The 12,671-nt window shown below is 32.4% G+C and overlaps 1 protein-coding gene across 1 annotated transcript; it reads right to left on the minus strand.

Annotated features, from left to right (window-relative positions):
* Positions 1-9,472: 9,472 nt before the first annotated feature.
* LOC132618747 (uncharacterized) lies at positions 9,473-12,221 on the minus strand. The gene is made up of 6 exons (XM_060333747.1): positions 11,958-12,221; positions 10,749-10,862; positions 10,407-10,650; positions 10,142-10,256; positions 9,856-10,017; positions 9,473-9,710 (listed from the first exon to the last, which is right to left on the minus strand). The coding sequence occupies exons 1-6, from the start codon at positions 12,054-12,056 to the stop codon at positions 9,674-9,676; spliced, it is 771 nt and encodes a 256-aa protein (XP_060189730.1). The 5' UTR covers positions 12,057-12,221; the 3' UTR covers positions 9,473-9,673.
* Between the last annotated feature and the right edge of the window lie 450 nt (positions 12,222-12,671).

The following is a 12,671-nucleotide window of genomic DNA, read 5'->3' on the forward strand; positions in this document are numbered from 1 at the left end:
ACCTAACTTATTTCACAATGTATAACAAAAATGTGGAGTGTCTACAGTCTTCCAATGGACAGGAAATTAGTAGGACAAAGAATCAAAGTAAGCAGAAATACAAAGAGACCAACCAGCCTCTCTAAGGAGTGATAGCACAAACAGACCCTTAACTTAATCTAAGGCAAACAAGCACTTCAAGTCAACAGTCAAGCTAAAGATAAAGCACATAAACAGATTGGGTTTTGGAGGAAAACATAGCTACTTTATACACATGATAGCAGTTAAGTACTATACTAGGTGAGAAAAGAAGTTTAGATTGAACCAACATGGAGAGAACTGAACTTTATATAAGAAGAAAAGACTGGGAAAGAGGAAAAATAACATCCAATTCTATAAGACATGATCTAGGGAGATGAAGCAAAACATAGTCATGGCAAGAAGGAACTGAACACACATCTTTGAATTAGAAACTATTTTAAACAAGAAACTACTTTGAACTCCTTGAAATGTCATGAGATGGACCTTTAGAGAACACACCAGTCAAGTAAAGAGGTTATTTTACCTACAAGATCTCAGTATTTATATAGAAGGCATGGTTACAATTCAGGGGAAGAAACTTAGTCAAAAATAGCTTTGAAGAGACAAAATGAGCTACTGAATGCAGGGTGATTGATGAGCATGTGAAACCAGTTTGCACATGAAGACAAGAATAGAAATTGGCATGTTGTTCGCATGAAGACACACAGATTTAACAACAAATGCACATTAGTTCCAAAAGGAAGCACAAGATAGCACACATAATTGATTTTCACAAGAACTGTTCAAATGAGAATAAAAAGTAACCCTTTTGTTATTCAGTCTTGAAGAAAGAAGTCAAGAGAAACAAGAGTAAATAGGCTGGCAGGTTCCATTCAAGTAGAACAACTCTGGAAAAGAAAATCACTTTACTACTATGTTGCTCGGACTCGGGTGCGGGTGTCGGATACGGGTACGGATCTAGAGGTCGGACTCGGCATGATCTAAATTTTAAGATTCGTGGGTACGGATACGGGTGCGGGGATTCGGCAAAAAATAATTCAAAATTCTAATAATATAGCTACAAGAATATGCCTAGATTATGAGAGCTTTTTGTGGAGGCACTTACATGTAGTTTGTACCGGACATGTGATTCAATCTTCCATTTTATTAGAGTGCTAGACTGCGTGCTCCGAGATGGACAATATTTCATCATTTCTCCTACAATTTACACAACAAAGTAGCAAACTAAATATTGAAAACATATTAAAGTATAACAAAGATAATTAAAAGAATTTAACATAAAGCATAAGAAAACTTATCTTTTCAAGAGTTGCACAACTTTTGATCTTGCTCCACATCTTTGCCTCTTCAGTAATCAAGGGTTCCTTTTTGTTTTTTCAGCCATAGATGAAGAATTTTGAAAAGGATTGAAAAATAAAAATAAAAAAGAACCAGTGAAGAGTTGCTCTTAGCCTGTACCACCGAAAGATGCTTAGAAGAGGAAGAAGAAAAGTCTTCCGTCTTTGGAGGGAAAACAAAAATTTTGGGAAGTGTGGACAAGAAATGAGCATAGTGTGGACAAGAGCATATACTAGTAGCCTTGTGGCTACCTCTGATGTTTGCCAACTTTGGACTAAAATGACGGTGTAGAGTACCTTTTTTGGACTACAACATTAAATGAGATTGGATATGTCATATGTGTTTAGTATATTATTTTATTACTTTAATTTATAGAGATTTGACATTTAAGTTCTTATGAATAATTGCATTACGAGCCTTTAATATTCTTTAATTAAGTTTAGTTGATTAATGTGATTTATTTGAAAGTTATATAATCATAATTATTAATTATGTAATGTTAGGGGTCGTTTGGTAGCTATTTAGAGTTATGCAAGTATTAGTTATATATGAATTAGTTATGAAGAAATTTATGTTTTTATTTATGTAGGTATTACTTATTAGTTATGTAGGGTTTATTTATTCACGTATTAGTTATTCCAACATTTACCATGCATAAAGTAATACATAGATTTCTTCATAACTTATATATGTATTAGTTATACGGGTTTCTAAACTGTAGATCAAACATCGTATTGATTTTATACATGAATAACTTACCTCCTAAACGTGGTACTTATGCAAGATTTTAATATATGAATAACTTGCCTCTTAACTAGCTACCAAAAATGGCATTAATTTTATATTGTTTAATTATATTATGATCGTGTATATTTCTTGTTATAATCATTAGACCTAATCAAATGTATAATTACATTTTACATATTTGATAGTTCAAAACTTACATAAAGTATTTGATAGTACATATATCTTGTTATACTCCATATATCTTGTTATACTCCATATATCTTGTTGTACATATGTTGCTTGGACCCGACACTTTTGCCGCCGTGCCCGTGTCGACACGACACTGACACGGGTTTGGGTACGGAATTCGTTTCAGATTCGGTCAATAGAGATCGGATACTTTGACCAAAACTCATGACCAAATTAGAGAAAAATTTTGAGATTATGATTTCTTAAGATAACGAAAAGTAGAGATTTGAAGACATGGAATGGCATACCTTCAATATTATTTTGAAAATTGAACTAGTTTCTTTATCTCTGTTTCAGATGTCTTCAACATTGTTTGCTTCATATAGCAGGCCAAATCGACGAAAACAGAGAGTTAAACCGCTGATTTCAGGTAGCAGAGTGGTCAACTTGCCTTACGTATATGCAGCAGTTGGGAAGGGCTTGAATAGGTCCATAATTCTTCCTATTTCGAATTTCATGGTTGCTCGGAAGAAGAAGAGAGTTTAAAGAAATTGGGGAAGATGACTGGGTCAACCAATTAGGGAAGACGACTGCATTTCTTTTTCCTCTTCAAGAGATTTGGGTGTGAATTCTGAAACACTGGGTAAAATGAAGAGGTGGATAGTCCACGTGAACATTATTTACTTCATCCAAATTTTGTCCCTTATTTTATTAAAAAAAAAAACAGTAATGACCTGCATATAAATTAGAAAATTATTTATCCAACTTTGATTTAAAAATCAAGCTCTCTTCCCAATGTTGAACAATAGATATTCTCTCCCTTTATACTAATTGACTTTTTAAAATGCTTATCTTACTATTACATTATCAACATTTGTCATTTTTTACTTCTTTAAAATATGATGTTTTTTATTTTTTAATATTTGAAAAAATTATTTAAAAAGTAAATAGTACTAGTTTCGAGATGAGAAGAGAAAAGTGAGAAATACTAATTGTATATAAGTTAATGACGTTTTCATAATGAAATAAATGAGCAACGTAAAAAATAAAATTATTACGTAATAATAATTAAAACTCCAATATCTATTTATACAAGTGAAAATAAAAAATTATAATAACTTTTTAAGCATATAATAATGTAGGTGATGCAAAAATAATTAATAAATATTTTATAATAAATTCCTAAAAATATTATCTATTTATATTGTAAATAAAATTTAAATTATAATGTAGAAAATATTCGATTAGTGTCAAGTGTCAACCAAAACCTGTTTAAGAGAGGTGAACCTAAATATACACACACGTGTATGTGCATATATATGTATAATGCATGTAATGTTAAAATAACAATCATAAAAAACACATTAAATTTGTGACAAATTCATAAAAAGGATTATTCTACTTATAATATTAATGAACCTAAATAAAAACCTATAAATATCTAAGTTAGCAAATGAGTATTATATATAATATAAATAAATAAGTATTAAATAGATGGCGGGTTGATGACTGGTGGGATAAATAAGAGATATGCACTATCAAATACTTCATATAAGTTTTCAACAATTGAATAGGTACAATGTAATTATATATTTGATTAATTAGGACTAAAGATTATAACAAGAAATATACACGATCACAATATAATTAAATATTATAATGCTTCTAACATGATCAAGTAAACTTGGTAGACTATTTGTTTATCTCCATTAGTATAAGTTTTATGTAATTGAATAAGTAGAACGTAACTATACATTTAATTAGGACCAAAGATTATAACAAGATATATACACTATTATAATATAATTAAATAATATAATGCTTATAACATTAATCAGGTAGACTTGTTGGAATATTTGTTTATTTCCCTTAGTATAAGTTTGAATTATCGAATATAGAGTGTAAACATTTGACTGGGACTAAGAATTATAATAAGAGTTTTTAACACAATATGCTCAATCTACTAGTTAATTCTTGAGTTGGGGTTTGAAATTCTGGGTTTGGAATTTGATTTTTGGGGTTTGGAATTTGGAGTTTGGGGTTTGGGGTTTGAGATATGGAGTATAACAAGATATATGAACTATCAAATACTTTATGTAAGTTTTGAACTATCAAATATGTAAAATGTAATTATACATTTGATTAGGTCTAATGATTATAACAAGAAATATACACGATCATAATATAATTAAACAATATAAAATTAATGCCATGTTTGGTAGCTAGTTAAGAGGCAAGTTATTCATATATTAAAATCTTGCATAAGTACCACGTTTAGGAGGTAAGTTATTCATGTATAAAATTAATACGATGTTTGATCTACAGTTTAGAAACCCGTATAACTAATACATATATAAGTTATGAAGAAATCTATGTATTACTTTATGCATGGTAAATGTTGGAATAACTAATACGTGAATAAATAAACCCTACATAACTAATAAGTAATACCTACATAAATAAAAACATAAATTTCTTCATAACTAATTCATATATAACTAATACTTGCATAACTCTAAATAGCTACCAAACGACCCCTAACATTACATAATTAATAATTATGATTATATGACTTTCAAATAAATCACATTAATCAACTAAACTTAATTAAAGAATATTAAAGGCCTGTAATGTAATTATTCATAAGAACTTAAATGTCAAATCTCTATAAATTAAAGTAATAAAATAATATACTAAACACATATGACATATCCAATCTCATTTAATGGTGTAGTCCAAAAAAGGTACTCTACACCGTCATTTTAGTCCAAAGTTGGCAAACATCAGAGGTAGCCACAAGGCTACTAGTATATGCTCATTTCTTGTCCACACTTCCCAAAATTTTTGTTTTCCCTCCACAGACGGAAGACTTTTCTTCTTCCTCTTCTAAGCATCTTTCAGTGGTACAGGCTAAGAGCAACTCTTCACTGGTTCTTTTGTTATTTTTTTATTTTTTTTATTTTTCAATCCTTTTCAAAATTCTTCATCTATGGCTGAAAAAACAAAAAGGAACTCTTGATTATTGAAGAGGCAAAGATGTGGAGCAAGATCAAGAGTTGTGCAACTCTTGAAAAGATAAGTTTTCTTATGCTTTATGTTAAATTCTTTTAATTATCTTTGTTATACTTTAATATGTTTTCAATATTTAGTTTGCTACTTTGTTGTGTAAATTGTAGGAGAAAGGATGAAATATTGTCCATCTCGGAGCACGCAGTCTAGCACTCTAATAGAATGGAAGATTGAATCACATGTCCGGTACAAACTACATGTAAGTGCCTCCACAAAAAGCTCTCATAATCTAGGCATATTCTTGTAGATATATTATTAGAATTTTGAATTATTTTTTGTCGAATCCCCGCATCCGTATCTGTACCCATGAATCTTAAAATTTAGATCATGCCGAGTCCGACCTCTAGATCCGTACCCGTATCCGACACCCGCACCCGAGTCCGAGCAACATAGCTCAGGAGAGGTTGGCAAACACAACACAAAGAAAAAACTAGAGATTTCGACAAGAATGTATAGCTGTTTTATCAAATCAAACTGACAAGGGGGTAAAATAAGTTGTTTCTAACACACATATACAATAGGCCTTGAAACATGGCACAAGCATCATTCAAATGTCACGGAAAAAGGCCAGAATTTACTTCACATTTACAAAAGAAAGCTTTCAAGCATTCAGTAAGGACTGGCAGGCATAACACAAAGAAGATTGGAGATTTGAAAAGAATGTGACAAGTTTTATCAAACCAAATTAATAAGGAGGAAGACAGATCATTTCAAACACACACACACACACACACAGATTTTGAAGAAACACCACACAGTGTCACCTAAAACTCAAAAGGGTTCAGAACTTAATCTATCATTCAGACCACTTTCATGTTATCTATCTTATTTATTTCAAACTCCTATTTCAACTAAATGAGGAAAATAAAGCACACAAATATCAACTTCAAATTCTCAGACCACATACTCATCTTGAAAAACAGTTTGGAGTGGATGACACAAGACACATAAACACTTAGACAAATCCAGCATGAATCAAGACCATAGAACCCCTTTTTGAATTCAAAATTTAAACCAGATACCACTCCTTTATTTGCAAAAATCAGTTTTAAAAGGGAAAAATAAACAGTCATGAGGCAGGATTAGTGAACAAAGAATGAACCAACTCAGACAAATTTGAAAACCACACTGACCTTTGTCAAAATGAGATACATTCTTCACTACTTATTAGTAAAAGAAGAATTTATCAAGTATAATCATTTTAAAGGAATGCCAAACAGTTTTTCAAATTATTTTTTGGACTTATAATGCAAAATGAAGAAACCAGGGTCATTTAGCACACACAGAGGACCAAATTTGACTCCACATGATCATTTCAAATTATTTACCTTCACTAAACCAAAAAAATGACACTTAAGTTATTCAATTTGTTAAAAGATATGTTACTAGTAACAGTACTAACACTTAGAACTAAAATAACTTGCAAAAAAACCACATTAGTCCACTTAGAAATCCATTTCATCTCTTAAAACCAATTTTAGACAAGTTTAAGACTTTCGTAAGTTAAACCTAGATGATAACTCATTCAAGTGAAGCCAAACCAATGCCATACAAGTCAGTGTAAAGCCATACAAGGCATCAACAAGACCAACTCAATACAACAGACACAAGAAAAGTTGAGAGAATGAACCTAGAACCCAAAACATCAACACATAGTACTTGGAACCAAATTGTTTCATGAGAGTGACAAATGACCGAACTCAAGAACCAAAAACTTTGCCAAACACAGGAAATTTGATCCACAAAGTGATACACACACACAACTGGTAGTAAAAGGGTTCATTTTCTAAATAGGTGACAACATAGACAACTATGGAATATTTCAAATCAAGCTAAAACTAAGAGAGGAGGTACAAAGAGTGAAACCACTACAACTCGAATCACAAAGCCAAACTGACAACCCAAATAAGCCTAAAGGAACAACAAATCACATTGAAATGCCAACTTTAAGTAATAACAGCTTGAATAACTAAACAAAAAGAACAATTTCACATTAGAGAGCAATTGGGAACCAAACAATCAATCCTAGGTGGATAAATAACAAGATCATTTTGATTTTAACTTACTAAACTAGCATTAATGATTCAAATAACCAAAGTAATAGATCCAGGCCCCAACACTAACATGATAACTGGAATTTTAACAATCTAAGTAACTAACAAGACTGTGGAGAACAAGTTTATATTTGAAACATTTATAGGTAACTAACAACTTATTAACAACTCCCGTAACCAAACAAGAGACAAATACTATTGAAACATACTTATACTTGCACCATAGAGATATAAACAAAAATCAACCCAAACATCACAAAAAACACAGAAATACATGAAGAACAGCTAAATAACAACTAAACAAAGTAATAACTAAAACAAGATCAAGGTTTACCTTTTTTGTGTGCAGCCTGGAACCAAGAATGGACTTGAGAGCACTCTCAGCACCTCTTGCCTCAGCCAACAACCCACAAAAAATAAAACAACTAGTTTTTTACTCACCAACACAGGAAATAAACAGAAAAAATTTAACTAAGAACTTTGCTTAAAATACTCGAAATTATATCAAGTCAAAAGCTTTATGTTTCTACTGGTTTTTCAAGCAGCCAAAACTTATTTTTCAATGGAGATACGGGGTTCTATAAATACAAAACAGCAACAAACCTTTAGATTTTCGATGTGGTAACAAACAGATTTAACAAAGGGGGTGGTTGAGATTACACCCAAAGAGATCAACGGCTAAAAATCGAGTGAAACTACTGAGATAAAAAAAAAAAAAAAAAAAACAAGGATCGTACTTTTAAGGGGCTGTTTGGCCTAATTTTCGTGGAGAGAAGGACGAAGGATTAATGGCTTCGCCTCCTCTCCCCACGCCACTAGTAAATGTCAATGTGACGGGACCCGGAAATTTTGGTAGGTGGCGCAGGACAGGCACGTGGTGGAATAGGGAGGCTAAGGTGATTTGCAATGTGACCCCTCCCCCGTTTTCGCTATTAAGAGGGAGTATTATGTATTGTTGGGCCGGGTTTGGCCCCTTTGTGGGCTGGACCTGGCCTCTTTTTTTTTTTTTTGAAAATTTTCTTTGTTTCGTATATCATGGGCGTATATGAGCGCATATCTAATGAATATACACTCGTAAGGGTAGAATAGGAATTTTAGAAAAATAGGTCATTGTTTAAGGCACACATTCGTACAAAGAAATAATTAAAACGATGTCGAATGAGGACGTAATAAAATTAACAAAGCGTGTTAAACTCATTTTGCAGAAACAGCCCCCCAATTGACCCTCAATGAAGTGAGGATTGCAATTATGGCCAACCTTTGTAATCAATTGTAGAAATATCCTTGCAATTAATCATTCGCAAATATAGCCTTATTTTGATAATTAATTTAACCAATTAAAGCTATTTTGCGTTATTGTCCTTAATTAATGTGCCCATGGCTTGGACATTTCAATTAAGGCCAGTTACAATTCAGCATTCACAAAATTGACCCTAGCTATATTGAACCATGAATTGGCTAATTATGAGGTGGTCATTTATGCAAGAATAACATTAATTAAACTAAAATCACAATTTTAAAACAATTTCGCCAAAATTGGCACAAACATACACACATAGTAATCATTTAAATCTTGAGGGGTAAAATTGTATATTCTCTTAATTATTCAAATTTTTTGGATAAAAAATAAAATAAATCGCCTTTTATCTATTTTTCTGATTTTACTAAATTAAATGAACAATTGTTTTAAATTGTTCTGTTGCTGATAAATTATAAGAAATATTGTAAAACTGCTGATAAATTTCTGAATAATTAATAGAGTCTTGAAGGTTCCCCCATTAATTTATGAAAGTAAAATACTGACCTGAATAATTGTTTAAAATTATTCAAAATTTATGTGAGTGTGCAAAAATTATCTTATTTATTATCCAAGGACCCTGAGTAATCAAAATAAATTTACGAGCGGTCAAAAATCAGGTGTCAATAAGGGGCTTATTTAACACCCAACTATTATGGGAGGGCAAAGTTAGACCATTTCGCATAGTTCACGAGCAAATTTGAACATTTTCCTCATATATAACTTATGACTCTTTGATTACCTAGGTACCAATTAGACCATAGAAATTCCAAAGGTATCATACATGAAGGTTTATGTATATATCAATACATGGCTACTAATGTAGCATTACAAGTATATTTCATAATCCATGGCATTTTACACTATTTTCCAGTAAATAGCACTCGAGTACTTATACATGGCTCATGGTTTACAATTACTGGTTTTGCAAATTTATATTTTGCACCTACATATGTGCCTTGATTGGTTGCCATGTTCCTCAAAGTTTTGGGATAGTAATCTGTAGAAGTCCGTCCCTGCATTGTAAAACACTCATGAATTTCAGAATGTTATTACAAATGTTTATGTAATGAAACATTCCAAAGACTTCTCTTCTTGACTCAAAATATTAAACATGAAGATATAAAAGGTACTAAATGATTACAAGGATTGACAACTTACACAAACTCAGCGGAGACGCTATCCTTGTTAGCATTACTTGGAAGAGGCCAAAAAACTCGGTATGGTCCCTGCACAATCTCCCTTTTGTGATAGGCTGATACCAAGCCATTCAAGTATGCTGCCACTTTACACTGTGTTGAACGATTTCCAGAAACTATTAAGCTGTCAAGAACATAAACAAGTCTATTAGAACTTTATAACACATGCTGATCTTCCCCATTTCTAAGATACCCATTAAGTCAGGACAGTGGAACAAGAGACTAATGGATAGTTGTAATTCATTTACCTTTTGTCACTGACTTCTACCTTTATATCATTTATATTGACACCGGGAAGTTCTATTGATACGATGTACATGTTTCCAGATTCTGCAACATCCATCCTAGGAGACCATTCACTTCCTGTATTAGCAAAAGCAAAAGGGAATTTTTCAACATCCTGAAGAGGCTGTACCTCTCAATTTCCCGAACAAAAGTCACTACTGCCATACATTATTGATTCCAGCCAAAAAAAAAAAAGGCCAATCAAAGCAAAGCATAATCATTCTTTACCATTGGAAGATTCAAGTTCTTTTCTTCTTTCTTTCAATTGGAAATGCAATGTTTCGTCAATGCTTGTACGTGGCCTAGCAAATTTAGGAGCTTCTGCTAAAGTTTCATTGTATTTGCAACGTTCTGCAGTATACTGGAATTCTTTATTGGTAGGTCTAGAAAACATTGGTCCTCCAGAAGCACTAGGGCTTTTTTTTGCACAACCATTAGGCTTTAAAGGCAAGGCAGATTCAGTGTAGCTTCCCTGTCACAAGACAAGAAAATGAAAAGGCTAAGGTTGCAGAACAAATAGCACAAACTCATCGGAACAAAGTAAATGACACTTCTGCTTTATTTACAGACCTGTTCACTTGAATTGAGCCTCATGAAACAAGCTTGAGAACTGGAACTTTGTCGTGCATAGTTCATTCTGTTATCATACCTCGGTGTCGCAGAATACAAACTACTGCTACAGCTCTAGACATTAAAGCAAGTGAAAAGCCAATTATTACATAAGCACATGAAGGGAATCAATAGAGAAATAACAGTATATACACAGGAAGGGGAAAATAGAGTAGAGTTCATTAATACTAGCTTACAAGGTGAGATTGCTTTCATCCGATTTTGCTAATAAGATGAAAAGTCTATGCTACTTGCTTTAAATAATCAAAAACGAAAAAAATGAAGAAAGAAGCTACGAAACGTTCTAATTTCTTGCTAGATTTTTTATTTGAATTTGGACACACTAAAAATGCATCAATACCTCCACTGTTCAACCGTCATGCGTCTAATAACATTGGATGAGCTGAACAACATGCAGTGGGCCAAGTGGCAGATCCAAGAATATCACATAGTTTTTGGGATTTGAACTTGAAACTCAGGAACCCTAAACCACTGAACCAATGTAATTTTTGCTGAAGGTGTTCTGTTCGAGTGAACACCCGAAAGCCCCCCTGGATCCTCCCCTGTATGGGCCCCAACATAAATCAAGAACTCAAATGGGTTTGGTTCTAAGGTGAGAATTGCTCAAGATCCTATAAAGAGTCCAATTGTCCATCCGACAAACGATGTGGCACTACTAACTAAACTAAAATTAATGAAATTGCTGACTTATCCAAAGGACAGAGAGATGAGTAAAAAGAAGTAAACAACAGGGGAAATAAATAGCCCTACGACTTAAAACCGACTTTTTTTGTACTACTAATTAAATATTATTCAAAGCGAACTATGAAGGGGCAAAGGGAGTAGCTTACAAGGTGAGATTGCTTCGGTCGATTTTGCTTATAAGGTGAAAAGTCTATCATTAATATGCCACTAAAACTTTAGATATAAAGGGGAAAATGAACAAAGTAATTAATAAACTTTCTGATTTATTAAATGTATCAAATAAAAAGGGTTGTTTAAAACATGTTATTGAAACTAACTCAAAAATTTAAAATTTAATGAAGATTGCTGAATTTGATCAAATAGCAGAGATATGATTAAAAAACAGGGGAAACGAATAATCCTATTACTTATAAGCAACTTTCTTTATTTTACTATCAAGACAGAGTGATAGAAGAGAGATATTACCATAGGAAACAGATGAGTAGCGGCAGTGGAAATATCATCATGTGCAGCCAAATGGGCAGCAATCATGTTAACTCTTCGTCGCACAACTTGACTCTCCATTTTTTCTAACACACTGAATACAGAAAGTGAGTTTCTATATTAATATAGAATAGATATTGTAATTCTTTGCGGAGATGGGATTTTAAGGTACAGAATTTGGATATGTTGATGACGATATGTGCAAGATTTTTTTTAGGTGTGAAGTGTACTTTTTGGTGGAGAAGATCTTACATTCCAAAAATATCGGCCACTCTAATTAGATACTATTGGCCCTTGCAATAATGTCATTTTCAATTCTCCTTGGAAATTTTGGCAAACAATCTATGTGCAACTATTGTTTTGGGACTGGATATTTTTCTTTTTTGCATTTTTTATCCTTCACATAAATAAGAAAGCTAATGAAGACAATTGATCATTACAATTTGAAGTTGAAGTGACTCGAGGGAGATCCAGGATTTAAAGTTTATATATTTTTATACTGATTTCGAATTAATATATCATAACAATTGAGTTCACAGTTTATGCGCATACAAAGTTCATAAAATTATTACTAAGTTACACTGTATTATCCACCTCTGCTTTTCTCTCATGCAGCCTCTCTTATCTAGTCAATTTCTCACAATCTCCGTTTTCTAGCGGAGTTTATGCTTCAATGGTATATTTTAATGGAGTACT

Source organism: Lycium barbarum, chromosome 11 (assembly GCF_019175385.1).
Source record: "Lycium barbarum isolate Lr01 chromosome 11, ASM1917538v2, whole genome shotgun sequence".
NCBI lineage: Eukaryota > Viridiplantae > Streptophyta > Magnoliopsida > Solanales > Solanaceae > Lycium > Lycium barbarum.

Bases quoted from the DNA above. Each gene is read 5' to 3' on its own strand.
- LOC132618747 (XM_060333747.1), bottom strand. From the start codon at position 12,056: ATGGAGAGTCAAGTTGTGCGACGAAGAGTTAACATGATTGCTGCCCAT. The intron at 10,863-11,957 runs GTAATATCTCTC...TTTAATGTCTAG, and splicing joins CTACTCATCTGTTTCCTATG to AGCTGTAGCAGTAGTTTGTA. The intron at 9,711-9,855 runs GTAAGTTGTCAA...TTTACAATGCAG, and splicing joins AGCGTCTCCGCTGAGTTTGT to GGACGGACTTCTACAGATTA.